At 48.6% G+C, this 16,746-nt stretch overlaps 9 protein-coding genes across 9 annotated transcripts; 5 read left to right on the plus strand and 4 right to left on the minus strand.

The window, feature by feature from the left end:
* On the minus strand, window positions 1-722 carry TrAtP1_007405 (uncharacterized protein; the record flags this gene model as incomplete). Its single annotated transcript, XM_066113512.1, has 1 exon — window positions 1-722. Exon 1 carries the CDS (start codon window positions 688-690, stop codon window positions 1-3), a length of 690 nt encoding a protein of 229 aa, XP_065969598.1. The 5' UTR covers window positions 691-722.
* A 1,297-nt stretch (window positions 723-2,019) lies between these two features.
* Window positions 2,020-3,249, plus strand: TrAtP1_007406 (uncharacterized protein; the record flags this gene model as incomplete). Its single annotated transcript, XM_066113513.1, has 2 exons — window positions 2,020-2,299; window positions 2,393-3,249. 2 exons carry the CDS (start codon window positions 2,020-2,022, stop codon window positions 3,247-3,249), a joined length of 1,137 nt encoding a protein of 378 aa, XP_065969599.1.
* A 410-nt stretch (window positions 3,250-3,659) lies between these two features.
* TrAtP1_007407 (uncharacterized protein) lies at window positions 3,660-4,058 on the plus strand (the record flags this gene model as incomplete). The annotated part of the gene is made up of 1 exon (XM_066113514.1): window positions 3,660-4,058. One exon carries the CDS (start codon window positions 3,660-3,662, stop codon window positions 4,056-4,058), a length of 399 nt encoding a protein of 132 aa, XP_065969600.1.
* Window positions 4,059-4,419: 361 nt separating this feature from the next.
* On the plus strand, window positions 4,420-4,872 carry TrAtP1_007408 (uncharacterized protein; the record flags this gene model as incomplete). Its single annotated transcript, XM_066113515.1, has 1 exon — window positions 4,420-4,872. One exon carries the CDS (start codon window positions 4,420-4,422, stop codon window positions 4,870-4,872), a length of 453 nt encoding a protein of 150 aa, XP_065969601.1.
* A 179-nt stretch (window positions 4,873-5,051) lies between these two features.
* TrAtP1_007409 (uncharacterized protein) lies at window positions 5,052-6,745 on the minus strand. Its single transcript, XM_014093032.2, has one exon. The coding sequence runs from the start codon at window positions 6,675-6,677 to the stop codon at window positions 5,274-5,276; it is 1,404 nt and encodes a 467-aa protein (XP_013948507.2). The 5' UTR covers window positions 6,678-6,745; the 3' UTR covers window positions 5,052-5,273.
* Window positions 6,746-7,775: 1,030 nt separating this feature from the next.
* Window positions 7,776-9,132, plus strand: TrAtP1_007410 (uncharacterized protein; the record flags this gene model as incomplete). The annotated part of the gene is made up of 1 exon (XM_014093033.2): window positions 7,776-9,132. The coding sequence occupies one exon, from the start codon at window positions 7,776-7,778 to the stop codon at window positions 9,096-9,098; it is 1,323 nt and encodes a 440-aa protein (XP_013948508.2). The 3' UTR covers window positions 9,099-9,132.
* A 907-nt stretch (window positions 9,133-10,039) lies between these two features.
* On the plus strand, window positions 10,040-11,750 carry TrAtP1_007411 (uncharacterized protein). Its single transcript, XM_014093034.2, has 3 exons — window positions 10,040-10,267; window positions 10,341-10,817; window positions 10,927-11,750. Exons 2-3 carry the CDS (start codon window positions 10,481-10,483, stop codon window positions 11,610-11,612), a joined length of 1,023 nt encoding a protein of 340 aa, XP_013948509.2. The 5' UTR covers window positions 10,040-10,267; window positions 10,341-10,480; the 3' UTR covers window positions 11,613-11,750.
* Window positions 11,751-12,146: 396 nt separating this feature from the next.
* TrAtP1_007412 (uncharacterized protein) lies at window positions 12,147-13,682 on the minus strand. Its single transcript, XM_066113516.1, has one exon. The coding sequence runs from the start codon at window positions 13,623-13,625 to the stop codon at window positions 12,186-12,188; it is 1,440 nt and encodes a 479-aa protein (XP_065969602.1). The 5' UTR covers window positions 13,626-13,682; the 3' UTR covers window positions 12,147-12,185.
* An 828-nt stretch (window positions 13,683-14,510) lies between these two features.
* TrAtP1_007413 (uncharacterized protein) lies at window positions 14,511-16,227 on the minus strand (the record flags this gene model as incomplete). Its single annotated transcript, XM_066113517.1, has 2 exons — window positions 14,511-15,777; window positions 15,845-16,227. 2 exons carry the CDS (start codon window positions 16,225-16,227, stop codon window positions 14,511-14,513), a joined length of 1,650 nt encoding a protein of 549 aa, XP_065969603.1.
* Between the last annotated feature and the right edge of the window lie 519 nt (window positions 16,228-16,746).

Genomic DNA, 16,746 nt, shown 5'->3' on the forward strand with positions numbered 1-16,746 from the left:
TCAAATCAAATCATCCGGATCCAGATTCTCAAGTTCAAGGTCGTCTGGGTCTAGATCATCCGGGCCGTCGTAGCTAAGCCCTACCATTTGACCCTGTCTAGATTCTTGGTATTGCCCCAGCTGGGTTTGGATAAATGGCCGAAGCGGGATTGTAGAAGAGGTTGTGGGGAAAAATAGGATGTGAGAAGAGCTCCATGTATGCTGTAGCCATGGAGTATCGTGCAGGTAAAGCACAGCATAGCTGAGGATCACAGCAAGAATGCGCCTTGTTCTTTCAGTGAAAGATCGTGACCCGATTTTAAGAAACTGCTCCAAAGTTATGGGGCTCCTCGTGGTATCAACGAGGGAAGTACTTCTTTCGGACCGTAGCTTAAAGAGCTGATCTCGCATGACCTTGAGCTCAAGACGATGTGCTGCCATAGTTTTCATTTTGGCAATTGGCTCGCATAGTCTTTTTACCCGCATTTGTTTCGTTTTGGCAATTGGCTTCCTTGTCTGAGGTTGTTTTACCTCGTTATCATCCTGAAATACTACAGCTCTTTCCTTTACTTCTTTTGATATGAGAATGTGAGCCTCTTGCCAATCCTGCTTCATCGAAAGGAACATGTCGAAGTCGAGACCACTGTCCATATCGATCTCCTCGTTTGGACTTGCTTTTCGATATGTACCTAAGCCAAGCTGAGCCCACATCTCATGGGAGGGTGTACACTGGCAATCGCTACAAGCCACCAGAGCCTTGAAGATGGATTGTGCTGCGTTCCACACCGCATAAGATGGCTGTCTTATACTTGTCTTGACTAGAAGATCCTCAGATATCCAGTCTGGTTGACACTCAGGGTATCGCGCTTGAAGTTCATCTTCGTGCTCATTCAGCCGCTGTATGAATCGATTGCGCTCCTCTAGAGTTTCCCCAAAGTTCGTGCAGGATCTGACGTGCTGAATCCTCACACTTTTATCAGTCTGCTTTTGAATAAGATTCCATTCTTGATTAAATGCTCTCATTCCTCCATAACATGTGGCACTGGAGATTGATCCCTGAAGCGGTTTGAGGCTGCTTGTCGTGATTATGGATCCCAGGTGGCTCAGTGTCCTTGAAACAAGGTCCTCATCGATTCCATATGCTGACTTGCTTATGCGGCTCCAATCGCGCGCCATCAAAGTACAGTTGGCGTTGACATTAGCATAGAACGCTTTAAGCTCATTGTCTAGTTCCTCTGTCCGCAAGAGTCTGGTGACATCCCGTATCGTGGCAAATGTTGTTACCAGCAATTGAATAACAGCAAGAGTATTGGCCCTAGGCGATGAAGTCATTTCTATTTTTAGGGGCGCCCTATTGGCGTATGTTTTCGTGGTGCGATTTGAAGTGATCTGTAATTGGTAAGCCTGTTAATGCTTTGACGGTGTCCCAGAGTTGGCGATGGTGCGTACGTTTGTATTGGTATACCCTTGCAGAAGGTTTTATAGGTAAAAAACCGTATTCAGGAACGGTCTGAGATTAGTATGGTATCGACAGTCATTCATTCATCAGCTTCTTCACGGCTACCGTCTATGGAGGCCTGCCCTGATGAATGTCTGTATGTAAGGCAACAATGCTTTGTAAATGTCGTGCGGGGAAAAATGGCATGGGACGATACATGCTCATTCTCTTATCTGCCATCTTCTTTGGCTGCCCAATGAATGCCTGCATGTAAAGCATCAATAATTTGCGCACCGCGTGCGGGGAAGACGGAATGATACATATTTACAATGGTTTCACAGCTTCTCTTTTGATCACGTCATATGTCGGAATCATCATGTCCATATACCAAGACTGTTTTGCATTGCAGTCACTCATTATGCGGAATGGGAGTACATGTACTCCGTACTTGAAGCGGGAAATGAATAAATCTTACCAATTAGCATTACTAACGGCCAACCTCAGGGCGGCATCGTCGTAATGCCAGTCATCTTCATACAATTTACTCTTCCACTGCATCGCCATCATGTTAGAACAAAGAACTACCTGATCAGATGGCAAATATGTCTTATTTGGGCCAGGATTTACCTGAAATTACTATTGCTGATTGCGCCTCTCGGTGTATCGAATCGTTCAAGGCGTGGCTCCATGAAGCAGCATCCGTTCATGCTCGAGAATTAGCGTTAGTAGACAACCAGCTTGCACGGTTCTCGCTCTGGACCGCAAATGTCAGAGTGCTTGATCCAGGCCGAGGATGTTTAGATTTCCGTTTGCGAGACGCATTTGATGTACAGGACGCCATTGTGGGAGTGGTGGAAGCATTGAACTATCGTATCCTGAGTTGTATGTCTATACCTAATCAACTAGAGTCGGTCAATCTTTACACACAGAGGCAATATCACAGAGACCTGAGTTACTAAAAAGTAAGTTTTTAAGGCACCTCGATTCTCAAGACTCTCGGTCAAGTGCCATCCAACAGAGTATTACCTGCTATCAATGAGAGGTTCGATTCAGCCCTTCAGGAAATCGTGAAACAAATTACTATCCTCCACAAATTTTCAAATGTTATTCGCAGAGCGAGTAGAGAGTCTCAAAATCTCAAAGCTGCAACAATATTTAAGATCGAAGATGATGAGGGTAATGATTTGGAGCCTTGTTTAAAAAGCGTCTTTGCTCATCACATACGCGATCGATTCCCAGAGGTTAGCGATGCGATCCAAGAACGCCTCGTTAATACTATGTTATTACGCCGCAAAAGAGTCTTTTATCGGAGATCTCGTTATGGTCAATCTCCCACCAAAGTCGCAGAACGACCGATACTTGCCGGCCCAACGCGGCCTTCGATCCAAATCAACTCATTAGCAGCTGATCAACATCATGATGAGAGTCCATCGACAGATACCTTACCGCCTCGAACCATTGTGCAATCGGTAACACAAACAGCGACGACATTCTCTCCCTCAAATTTTCAAAGAGCCTCAACTCCATCTATTGTCTCAGCGTCAAGGAGTATTGCGATAAGCGATTACGGGAATGCTCTTCCGTTTCCGCCCGCGCCATGTGGCAATATTATGCGAAAGTACAAAAGGTTGAAGAAACAACGAGGAGCTGGATACAGCTCTTCCAAGGACCGACTTCTACAAAATCACGATGAGCATATTAGTCAGGAGTACAATGAAACTCTAGAGGCAGACTGGAACGATATTCTTAAAGAGGCTGGAGAAATCAATTGTCCTTTCTGCTTCTTGAGCTTACCAGCTCGAGATGTTGTTGACGAGAAGAAATGGAAGTAAGTAACATCTCTAAGCTTAAAAAATTGCTCCATGAATCCTGGAACAAGCCTCCAACTACCAATGATGAATTGGAACAACTTACTCATTGGCGTAGGCTACATGTGAAAAACGATCTAGACCTATATGTCTGCTTATTCGAGGATTGCGATTCGCCTGGAGAATTATATAGCCATAGCAGTACATGGCTTAAACATATGTGTTCACATAATTTGCGATGGCGCTGCATATCAAAGTCTCATTCGAATTTTCAATGCAATACTAAAGGTGAATATATCAACCACATAAAAGTTTGCCATGCCGACAAATTTACCGATGAGCAACTCGATATCTTGGCTATTAAGAACGCTCGGACGGCTAGCCCTATGTTCAAGTCTTGTCCATTATGCAATAGCGAAGACGTTACCAGTAAGATGGAAGACCACATTGTGGGACACTTGCTTCTCCTTGCGCTCAAGTCTCTGCCTAGCTACGAGGAGCCCACAGAGGAGCAGACTCAGTCAGAAGGCGGGCAATGTGAGCTTTCTTCATCAAGTGCGCGCACCAGAAGCACAATCGAGCAGATGTCGGAATGTTCTTCAAGTGCCTGTAGCAGCACAATCGAAACGGCATATGAAAAGCATGTTCTTATGGATTTGAAGGATACCGGTAAACAGCAATCATCTAGTCATCGGAGTGATGGCTCGTCGAAATATAAAGCCTGGGGTGGATTCCGTAACTACGTCTCCCAATTTGCTAACGGCGCGACACTCCCCCCGCCAAACTCACGACTCATCTTCGCCAGCAATCCCACGCTTTGCCCCACCGCCTGAAATCGCGGACACACCTAATCACTATGATCCGTCTATAGAGTTTGTTGAGGATCGCTTATTTGACAACATTGATAAGGCACACCATCGTGTCTATGAATGGGGATTCTTGCCCAATATTCATCAAGCATACATAAATCCGGACGATCCAATCATATCAACATTTGCGTTTCGGCAATCTGATATGCGAGAGACGGTGATCACGATGGACCCAGACTGTGCCATATGCCACTCTCCGGCCAGCCTTGCATGCGATTGCGAGGAAAGGGTACTTGAAATGGATATCAAACACGCCGAAGAAAGAATTATGGCGACAATTTACCGAGATATAAGGATGTGGGCATCTAGTCATGCACAAGATCTGATGCTGAAACATTTCGAAGAATATCTGAAGCAGCCATTGAATCCTGAGAATTCACTGCAAGAGCAAGAACAAAAGGTTGAACTACAAGAGACCCCCAAACACCACGAACAAGACTATCGAGAGCAGGATCATGATGAACAGGATCATCCAAAACAAGATCATCAAGAGAAGGGTCATCAAGAAAAGAACCGCGGTGAAAAGGTCCATACGCAAGGCTATCAAGAGAAAGACCGCACATCTCCGGAATGCCCTGAACAGGTTCAACAGCATTCACAACGGGATATAAATGAAGCGTGGCAGGCTGTGCTTCAAGGCTTACCTGAAGCTTTAGAATATTACTTTTCGAAAGCCATGTTCACGGTTCCTTCTGGCGATGAAGTTGCAGTACGAGATCCACCGTCCCTTCGCGGAAAACAATCAGGAGAAGAGTCCAGAAAAGTTAGTAAAGATTAAAGCAATAAATTACGGCTTACTTGATGATATTTCCAAGTGCGACTTTTAATACAACTTGATAAAAGATAAGTACTCATATAAGTGTAAGGAAAAGTATAGCTTATATTTAGAATTATTACGAATTAAAAACCAGAGACGAAAAAAAAGAGGGTCAACATACAAAATCTACGAATTAAGAGCAACAATAAATATTGTCAGTCTCGTCAAGTATGTACAATACTCGACGGATGACTATAATTTCAAGATCTATACAATTGCAGCAATAGAAGGTTGCTATCTGGCTTTTGGTTATAAATACAAGTTACTGGTAGTATATCATGTCTCCCCTTTTAATGCTTCTAACACGCTCCTCCAAATTTTTACATACAAACATTCCGGCCGCCAATTCAAATAAAATCTCTCTATAGAGCCTCACGCATCTCCTGCTTCATCCTCGTAACCGTTCCAACGCCTCCGTAGACCAGCCCAGTGTACACCATCGCTACGCTTGCGCCGGCATTCAGCACCTTGAGCGCCTGTTCTCCATTTGTGATACCTCCAGTCGCAAAAAGGACCTTTTGCTCTCCCTTACCGACGTCGGGCTGCGCGTCAAGCAGCTTACGGTATCGCCCAACAAGATCCAAGGTTCGTTCAAACATGGCTGGGCCGGAGAAACCACCCACCTCCATCAAAGCCTTTTGTTCTCTGACAGAGAGTCGGGCACCCTTGGGGTTCAGGCCGGTTCTCCTTTTTGTGGTGTTTCCGACAATGATGCCGTCAACGCCGCTCTTCTGCACAGCCTGGACGATGCCTTCCATCTGGGAGTCCTCGTCTTCGTCGGGTGAAACCTTGACCATCACTTTGGGGCGGGTCTTTCTGTCGGTTTGAGAGGCTGCATCGACGACCGCTGAGAGGAGTCGTGATAGGGGCTCCGTGGCTTGCAGATCTCGAAGGCCAGGGGTGTTGGGGCTGCTGACATTGACGACCAGAACATCGGCATAGCGAGCCAGCCGCTTTGTGCAGTAGACGTAGTCCGAAGCAATGGCTTGCTCATCTTTCTCGTTTGTCTCCTTGTTCTTGGCGATTTGCACCGCAAGTACCCGTCCAGGCTTCAAGCTGCCCACAGGAACACCGGCTTCGCCACTGATGATTTCCTCCTCGCTAACTCCTATCGAGCGCGCGAATCGTCGCAGTCGGTCGCGCAGGCGGATCGCCATGTCGTCTGCCCCCCTCGAGTTGAGGCCGTATCGGTTGATCATTCCGTCCAAAATAGGCACCCGGAAGACACGAGGCTTGGGGTTTCCCTCCTGAGGCAGCGGCGTGCAGCCTCCGATTTCAACAACGCCAGCTCCTAGTGCAAACAGCGCATCGGGAATCTCGCCGTCCTTGTCGAGACCCGCAGAGATGCCGATGGGATTTGCCAATTGGTGCCCAAAGACGGAGGCTGAGAGACTGGAGTCGTTGGCCGTAGAGTCGCGCTCTCGAGGATGCAAGCCCGCCTCATACAGGAACCTCAGCGCATTGACACCCACGTGGTGCGCATCCTCAGCGTCGGGAACGACGGTTCGAAGCAGCGGCGGGACGACATATCGGTGGACAAACGCTCGCGTATCGGTCGCATAGAGGTAAGAGACGTAGAGGGCTGCAGCGAGCGCTCCGCTGTAGGCCGCGACCTTGAGTCCGCTGCCGGAGCTGCTGCCGGTGCTTGTCGAGCTCGAGTTGTGGCGCCGGGGGATGGATTTATGCGAATGCGGGCATATCGTCGGTCGGGGAGCGGCTCTGAGGCCTGTGGCGGCCAAGCGCGGTCGGAGAAGTGAGGCAGACATGATTGGCGCAACACGGCGCCGCGTCAGCTTCCAATGGCTTGTAGTTTGGCGTTTGGAAGGAGATCGTGAAGCAGCGATCTGAGATGAAGCTGCAAGTGGATCAGGCGAGGTCGGGAAATCGGGAGGGATCATCCGGCGTACTGTGTTGCTGTACAGTGCACACTGTGTCATCACTACATGCCCACAAACCACTTCGCACCCGGCGAAAGAAGGAGAGAGAACGTGCGAGATGTTGTAATAGGTGTAGTATTTTATTATTTACATATGATGGTTGTAGGGCTCTTCAATGTGAGAAGGACCATGTGCATGAATATTCACAGAGATATCTCAGGCTACATGTTCTAGGAAAAGGTGGGTGTTGAAAGCTTGTGTAAGTGGTGATATCGTGACTACTATCGCTATCGAAACAAAATAGAATTTGTTCGATTTACGCCCATACGCCTCAAACCGATAATGCACCCACAAAAGATCATCCACATTATCGCATAATGAAGTTAATATCTAGATCGTAGGAGCCAGGTACATGTATGCCTTTACTCTTCTGTGTACCACTTGCCCTGGGCCGTAGAGAGCTTTGGAGTTTGGGACTTTTCTAGATGTATTTGCTCGTCACCGATGAACAGATGGACGTCGAAGTTTATTGTAGGAGACCAAACTCAATTGTTTCCCACATAGGGACGCCTCGCGGCGTTGAATCTAAAGATAGGCCAGATTCGGTCCATATATATGTATCTACGGGTCTTTTCCACCGCCAACTATAAGAGCTTCCCAGCGCGGAATAAGTACTTTAATGTATACGATAACTGGGCAAGCGTTTGCCACAAAGTATATCAATATCCAAATAAAAGACTCATATCCCTGAAATGGGGACGTACTCGGAGCACCATGAAGTGTATAAAATGCCCGTTCTTGGAAAGTTCGTTTGCATCCTGTTTATTCACATCACCACAGAACAGAATAGCCAAGAGACGACCAATATATTCACATTGATTTGAAGTATCTTGTATCCAACAATCAAATAAATACCAAGCTGGTCGTCACACTGCTCTGAAGCGTCATCTATCCAACAACCAAATCAATACCCAACTGATCATCACAATGTTCAGGTTACATAACAACAATCATTGGCTTCCAATGAGTGTCAACGTCAATGCGTCTGAGAAACGTACAGAGCCGGAAGATACCACCATGAGCTCCGCGCAAGATGAATCATCCCCAGTCCCATTCTCGCCATCGCCATCGACATCGCTATGCATTCTCGCAGATTGCCCACTGGATATTTTGGCCAAGATCACAGACTATTTGCCAAAATCCAGCATCATGTCTCTAGCCATGACTCGCAAGGACCTTTACCAGGCAGTGGATGGTCTTTTCCCGAGGGGAAAGCTAGCCCTCAAGCATAGCGACGTTGCTGAGTTCACAAGGGCTCTGCAAAGAGATTTCCCCAACACCTTTTGCTGTGCCGCATGCAATAAACTATGCCCCTTGAACCCCAGCGGCACATGGAGAGATCAGAACCATCAAAATTGCAGCGGCTTCTCCTCCTGGGCTTGGTGGGATTGGTGTTCGGCCCAAAGACGGTATTCGGGTTGGATCATCAGGTCAGTTCTCTGGCATCCCGCTTCGAAAGAGGCCAAACTCGCCTTCATGGACGCGCGCCTAGTTATGGACCAGCATTTTCTTGGCAGTCGCTATGGTTTGCCGTTGAAGAATCTGGAACGACACGCTGCGTTCGAAAAATATATTGTCCTACATGACTATATGGATTTCGGACAGGTTGATTGGGATAACTATCGTGAAATGACGCGGAGGCGCCGGCGTCTGGACTCGTTCAATCGAGGTGTTTTCGACCAAAGACCAACGTCAAATCATGCCAGCCTGGAGAAGCCTTGGAGGTTTTCCTTTGACTACGTCCCCAAAATCATCAACGACGAGCTCTACATTGGAAGATTCAACAGGATTGACGGACCTTTGGTATCTTTCAAAAAGTGTGCAGCGCTCCTGGGCAGCATCCACTTGCCAATCTGCCACCACCTGGAAATTGTTGCGGAGCCGTACGGCGACATCCTCATTCAACACACCGACAGGCCGATCAACGTCCTGTATGCCGTGTTTGACAAAGAGATGGACGAGCAATACGGTTCATGTCCAGACTGCTTCGCGGATTATGACTTTCTTCTGAAGAGAGACGAAGACAAGCAGGAGTGGAGTCTGAGGCTGTCCACGTACCATTGTCTCGGGGCCTGTCGCTCTCCATACGATACGAAATGGAGTCGTCTTCGCAACAACTACTCGACAAGGCATCAGGATCCTCATGAGAATTTGATGGAATCTGATCATCCCCTTGGAGGAGAAGCGGAGCAAACGTGGTACAAAAGACTCGATGAGGAATTTGCCGCCAGAAACCTTGTGCTCGGATGATTTCGATGCTTTTTCATCAAAGAGCGATTGGAAAGAGGAGATTTTGTTTGACATACATATTACTGCGATAGATCCTGTTATTATTTAGTGCATATCACCATAGCGATTAATTCTGTCATTAGTTGGCGTATTATTACCACGGAGATCAATACATTTTCAGTTAGTATTCTACAACATTGTTCATAAATTGCAAGTCACGATGCCTATATCGGTTTTGGTCTCAATGTGTATTTGCCTATCGCCTCCAGTGCATGCCATTCTCTTCCTCCCTGGACGCCGCTTGACGATGAATCAGATACGCGTATAGCTCTCCTGAGAGCTAGAGGATTCTTATGTAAAACCCTGTATAACAAAAGCCCAAGGCCCCAGTATGAACTCAGCATAGGAAAGAGGCACCGCTCGTTCGCTCGGAGCAAAGTGGACTGGGTGGTTCCCGGGCTGATCGGACCGGATAAGCAAGGTTGGCGCTGGGGTTCAACCGTATCAAAGTTTTCGGCCGAGAGAGCCTCGTACTACAGAGCTTGCTTCCTTGACAACCTCCCCTGTCTTGACGTAGAGCTTTGGATATAACAGTCTTGGGGGATTCATAAAATACTACATCCTTTGTTCCAACTCAAGAAATGCATCGTCTAGACTTACAAGGCACATCAAGGGTCTAGCTTCTGGAAAGAGGCTAGAATCATGTACCATGTTAAAGTTTCCTGGCAGACAACTACGGATGCTTTTGGCTTGTTTGTGGCGGTGGAGTCGAGTTTAAAACATGGACTCAATCCATGTACGTGAGAATTAGGCGTCTCACCCATTTACGGGGGGCTTGCCGCGGCATAGCAGTAGCCTTTGCCCTATACCGGTCCCCACTAAGCGCGCCGGCGGCAGAATTATATAATTTACAGGCGTTATTTGTCCGTGGTTTGCAGCCAGCGCAGCCTCCCAGCGCAGCCCTCCGGACGAGCTCGGACAAGCCCTGCGCGATACCATATCATGTCATATCGACGGGCTGTTCAGCAGCACCGAATAACCGCCTGACCCAGCCCAACGGGCCATTTTCCTCCCGAGCCCGATTGATGTCATGATCCCGTGTAAGATCTAGCACCGTGAAAGGGACGAAATGACTGGAGCTCGAGCAGGCTGCTGGGTGTAAGCCTCGGCTCTTTGACAGCCGCATTCGGGTACGTGCCCTTTTTTACACGTATCGTGCCACTAATGTTTACTGACTGCATCGCTGCGACCGAGGAATTTCAGAATTTGGAATTTTCCAAACGGCTGCTGTCGCCACTAGGGACCTAACGCCGATTAGCATTGATCGTTTTCTCACCGGCCCCTGGACGCTGACAAAGGGAAGCATCCGAGATAGGTCTTCCAGGAAATAATTTGAGTTGCAGATGAGACGGATTCAGCGTCTCGGTGCATGGCCCGGGTGCTTAAATAGCGGCCGCGTCGCATCGTCGCCAGTCTTGCGTCATGGACTCGGAAGCAATAACATCATCACAAAGACTGTTCTCCTCAGCTATTTCACGCCTCAACACACAACTCTAGCAGCGACACGACATCTTCACGTTTCACCCAGCACTTCAATCTCGCACAAAATGTCTGCAAGCTTGATCCCGGCCAACCCGGCTGATCTCATGGTCATCCGCAATGTCACGCCCAACGTCGTGACCTTCTCCGTGCCCTTTGCGCGATTCGGCAGAATCCAGATTGGCGGCCGTGGAACGCTAGGTATGCATTCATTCAATGTTTAATGTCTCGCCATTCCCACATAATAAGGGCTTAGCGCCCAGAATGTCTCACCAGTACATGCACCTGTGCTAATCGCATCGTCCAACAGTGAGGCTCACTTCCGGCAACCTCGCCGTCTTCTCTCCCGTCGCCCTCACAGAAGAGACCAAGGCCAAGGCCGCAGAGCTGGGCGGCAACGTCGCGTACATCGTCGCGCTTGACTTTGAGCACCACATCTTCATCTCTGAATGGGCCAAGCAGTGGCCTGAAGCCAAGATCATCGGCCCAGAGGGCCTTCCCGAGAAGCGCGCAAAGCAGACCAAGGACCCGAAAATCAACGACGACAAGTTTGCCGTCGTCTTCACAAAGGAGGGAAAGCGCGACATTCGAATCAGCCAAGAGTTTGACGCCGACTTTGACTATGAGTACGTCGATGGCCACGCCAACAAGGAGCTCGTCTTCAACTACAGGCCGGACAAGGTCCTGATCGAGGCGGATCTGATGTTCAATCTGCCGGCGACCGAGCAGTACAGCAAGGTGCCCGAGTCGGACAGGCCCAGCGGGTTCCTCAACAAAATCTTCCACAGCGTGCAGAACACCAGCGGAGAAGCCACCTGGTCCAAGCGGTTCAACTGGCATCTCGCCAAGGATCGCAACAGCATGAGCGACAGCCTGAAGGTTATTGACCAGTGGGACTTCACCACGTTGATTCCTTGCCACGGAGATGTCCTCGAGGGAAATGGAAAGGACATCTTTAGGAAGATATTCCAGTGGCACTTGCAGGGGAAGATGTAATTTCGGCAAAGGGCTGCTTGTAACGGTTGTAAAGGAGTTTGATGATACCTGTAATTAATTTGGCAAACGCACGCGGAAGTTATAGACATTCGCAGTCTCTAGTGTAACTAACCAACTGGATTCTTTCTTGATCACATGAATAAGTGGTGTTTCAAATGAATCTCTCGTTATAGGCAAGGGAGAGTTGTGAGTGTAGTTGAGTGACCGTTACCTTGTCTGCGTATTTGACCTCATGAGGATACTTTGAAGCAGGCGACTGCTAATAGATTGCATGTCTCAAGCGATATTAGCTTCGAATATTGCATTGCTGGATGCGTGCAGCTGCTGCGTCGCAATTGGACAGAATCATCTGGATGGGGGCCAAAACGCAACGGCGGCAAGGCGGCTTCGGCAATTTTGTCTGCATCAACGGGACATGAAGTTCCACTATGCAGGTTTGCACAATGAATCGTATCAGCATGATATTTGCATCATGGCCATTTTCGTGTTCTGAACTAGATGTCTCGCAACGCCTTGAACGTCAATCAGACTCGTCAGGTAAACTCAAGTCATGCAATTAATTTCCTATCTAATCTACAATTCTAATGCACTCTTGCAGGCTATGACATGCAGCTGCTCAATAATCTGCTCCATGCAGGCCACAGTCGTAAGCGGATTGATGGAACAAACTCGCAGACTAGTCTGGCCATGAACCTGCGTAGTTTGGATCATGGCAATATTCTGCTCCAATGCATCTCTAGAAATGATGCCATTCAACTGATCCGCAGTATCCTCATCCATCCCTTCTGGGCAGAATCGGAAAGTAATGGTGCTTAGTCTAGCCGGCGACGTAATCTTCCAATGTTCAAGGGTCGCCAACTTGGCTTCTGCAGCTGCAGCGACTAGAAATCCATGATCAATCATCTGCGCAACGGTGTCCGCTCCAAGCACTCGTAACGAGAACCAGAGTCTCATGTGGCGAGCCGGCCGTGTAAGCTCAATGCCGTAGTTGAAGAGGTTCGGCTGATCCTCTCCGGATACAGTATCTTGCAGATAGTCGCCGCTGAGGGTAAAGCTCTCTGCTAGATGCTTTCTGTCACGAACAAGTGTAATAGCACAGCCAAACGTCTGGAATAGCCATTTGTGAGCGTCCCATGCAACGCTGTCGGCGCGTCTAAGCCCTGCTACCAACGAACGGTATTGTCCCGATAACGCAACAGAGGCGCCATAGGCACCGTCTACATGCAGCCACATGTTGTGCTCCTGAGCCAAGTCTGCAATTTCATCCATGGGGTCGATGGCTCCCGTATTAGTTGTGCCACAGTTGGCAACAATGAGGAATGGGACCAGGCCTTGGCTTTTATCTGCAACAATGGCCTCCTCAAGCTTGGCCACGTCCATGCTGAACTTCTTATCGGATGGTATCTTTCGCATTTGGTGGTCGAAAAAGCCTAGAATCCGGAGGGCTTTGGGTACACAGAAATGGGTTTCGTCGGAGAAGTAGATGATGCCCTTGCCTCGATCATCCTGTTTCAAGCGTTGGTCGCGCGCAGCCGTCATAGCCGTCAAATTGGCCACGGAACCTCCAGAGACGAAGATTCCACCGGCCGAAGCGGGCAGACCAATTTGGGCCGCCAGCCAGGCAATAAGCTCTAGCTCAATGGTTGCGATTCCAGGTCCTCCCAGCCACACCCCAGAAAAGGCGTTGAATGCGGATGCAAGAATGTCACCAAGCCAAGATGCAGGAGTTGCAACGGATGGAATTGCTGTGAGGAAGCGCGGGTGGCCAACACGCGCCCTAAAGGAATAGATGTCGTTCATTTCACCAATGACTTCTTCAACTGTGCGTGTTTGTGTTGGAAGCGCCAGCTCTCGAATTCTGGCTAGGTCTTCTTCGCCGGCCGGGCGAAAGATTGGACTGGTCTCGTCATGGTTCAGATCACTGAAATGGGGCAGTTGGCCAATCGCATCTCGTACTTGAGCTGAAATAGATTCCAACGTTTTGGTGTAATCTTCTCCCGTGTAGGAACCCATTTCGAAGGTGTTTGCTAAGACGTAGGAAAGAACAAGAAAAAAATCACAGAGGCGGCCTTGAAGTATAAATAGGCACTATGAGTTGAACACGGAAAGCGAATATGCTCTTTTGTCGCACTGACGATGGATCCCTTCTCCACGGAGTCTTAGTTCTAGCCATATACATTTTCTGATTGGACGCAGAAACGTCCAGATCGGACAACTCCAAGGCGAAACAACACATTGTGTCAAGAAAGGCCTAAGCGTGTAAGAATTTAGCTGGCAGAGTAAATGCCTATATGAGGCTACGTTGAAGCTTACCTTTTCGAAAGTGGAATTTTCGCACCAATAGTTTCAGTGGTATGGTTGGCGATGTGGAGCTGCGGAGGCTTGACTATAGCTCCAAAATAGACTTCCCCGTTGCCTTGTCCAGTATTATATACATTGCGATCTTTTCAACGACTTGGTTTTGGTGAGCTTTTTGTGAAGAAGAGACAACTGAGTCATTTGCGGAATGATTCCATACACTACTAATTCGAGCTAGAGACAGTTGCGGGCGTCTCTTGTCTTTTGGGGTCGTTAGGTTCATATTTGGCCGTTAGCTAAATTCTATATGTGGTGTTATTAGTGTGCTGACACGCCTCTAGATTGATGATTGTGTATGGCCCGCCTATACGCGGAAAAAGCCGCCTACTGGCAGATACTATGCAAGAGATTCTACTGGTTCGTATGTTATAGTAACTTCCCCATCTTATCTCATATAACTGCCTCGACAGTCAGTCACAGGCTTGCTCTAGCAGTCATTCTACGAGACCGAAATTCCACCACCAAACTCATCGTTTTCTATAAGGCGTGTTAACGTGATAATCGATAGCTGAACTGATTACATGTATATACATAGCAGCCTCAAGCACACGACCAATTCTTCGCATCATTTACAGAACCCGAACCGCTATATCTTGCTTTCTGCGGCCAAGGGCAAAGAGGTCGTTGCGCATGTACACCCGAGTTGGGATCTATCAAGCTGTTCCAACTCGTCGCAACAATTTGGTCCACGGCATTCCCGTTTTCCACCCAGTCCACCAGCGCCAGCAGCGCATCATGCTGCTTGTCCTTGAAGCCCGGAACTGACCACTGGTTCGTGGCCATGGTCGTAGGCTGGAACGTAGCTCCAATGTTCCACGGCGCGCCCACCGTTGTCAAGGCGCAGTGCTGCATTCCTGGAATGAGGAAAAGACGGAAAAAATCTTGGGTGCTCTGCAGGCTCCCAAAGTAGTCGATGGTGCGGTTATAGTACGTCTCCGAAATTCTCGTGGGTACAATGCCGTCGGCTTGACCGTGGTACATGATGATTTTTCCTCCACGGTTTTTGAAGGGGGAGATGTTGACCTGATCAGCTGTTGGATTGCCAGGATCGTTTTGTTCTGCATAAGTGACGAGGCTCTCGTTGAATGTCCTCCAGTCCCAGTTGGGATCGTTGAGGAGGAAGTCTTGCACGTATTCCACTCCAAAGGCGTGCGGGGCAGTTCCATTAAGGTAGAGGGACCATTGGTCCTCCGAGCTGTAAGTGAGACCATTGGCGAGCCACCTGCCGTCCACTGAGGAGTACCAGTCGTTGTAGATCTTCTTGGCAGTTCCAATCTGAGCATCTGTAAGACAGTTTGAGGAAGCGGAACCCTTGCAGCGTATTTGGGTATAGTCAAAGTTGCATAGCTCGGGACTGCTCACGATGCCGTCAACAACCCCATCAACTCCATCGCATTGGCGGATAACTTCGGCCCCAAGGACTGAAAAGAGCGCGAGTGGAATATGTTTCGGATCGGTCACGGGCAAGTTGTACATACCCAGCTGGACTACATAGGTGTTGAGGTGGCTCGTGTACCAAGCTGCAGCACCGATAAGGGCGCCGTCGAAAGTGTCAGGAGACGTTTGTATTTCCTTGAGCCCTTGACGGCCACCAGTCGAGCATCCGCTGTAGTATGAGTACTTGATGGATGCTCCGTAGTAAGCCTGAGTTAGTGTTTTCGCGAGCTGTACGCTTCCATGTATCGCACGCCAGCCCCAGTCTGACTTGGTATCGATATTGTTCAACGCCCAGGTGACGTCTGCTGTCGCTGAGTTATGGCCTGTGTCTGTGGAAACAGTTGCGAAGCCGAGATGCGTCCCGGGACCCCTAGCAGAACGATGTAAGTTGGACGAAGATAAACAAAGATGCGGCTATCAGCAGAGCTGCTACATACATATCAAGCCAGTTGATTCCTCCGCCAAACCCCCCATTTCCAATGGCCAAGAGTCTGCCTGTCCATTGACTAGAAGAGGGCAAAAACAGCCCGAACCGGTAACTGGACTCGTTGGAGCTGACTACCTTGACAGTTACTGCGCATAAAGCAGGCAGGCCGGTTGGATTATACGGATAATTGAGGTCTGCCGCTCCTTCGCCATATTGTCCGTTTTGCGGTACGGATGCGACCTTTTCAATGCTCGCTCCTTGGGGGAGGACCTTTGTAAACGTCGATGAGCTACATGATGCTTGCGCACTTTCGTCTGAATCCGGGCGGATTGGTAGTGAAGTGGCAGCAACTGAGTGAAGCGCGTACGCAAAGGTGAATAGCAGAGCCTTCATCACGGGAGATGACGATGGTGACTGATGGATAGAGGTGAATAGTTGTTTGACTCTTATGCTCTGGGTTCAGAAGCTACCGGAAAGGCTGAGGATGCTGTCTTTTTATAAAGAACATGTCTAATAAAAAGATCAATATCTCCCCCCCTGGTTCAATATTCTTGTCTGCTAGTTATTGTCATATCTCCTAAAACTATTGAATTGACAGGCTGGTTTGACAACAAACATGGTTACACCTCATACGGGTCCGGCAATTGCAAGCAACTAAACAATTGGCCAGATTGGACCGGCCTCATGCCCCCCAAGAAGCGCGCAAATAGTAATGTCACAACCCCTGGCATAGGGTTCCCATGACAGCTTCAGACACTTGAGCTCCTGAAGAAACAACCGAAACACCCTGGCTTCCCCCGCGTTTTCCCCGCGTTCTCCATCTGTCAAAAAATTGCTTGTTTCTTTAGCTTGATATAACATGTGAATATATGATCCAAGTCTAATAGTAATAATTTTTGGGAATGTTTATTG

This window comes from Trichoderma atroviride, chromosome 4 (genome assembly GCF_020647795.1).
Source record: "Trichoderma atroviride chromosome 4, complete sequence".
Taxonomy (NCBI): Eukaryota; Fungi; Ascomycota; class Sordariomycetes; order Hypocreales; family Hypocreaceae; genus Trichoderma; species Trichoderma atroviride.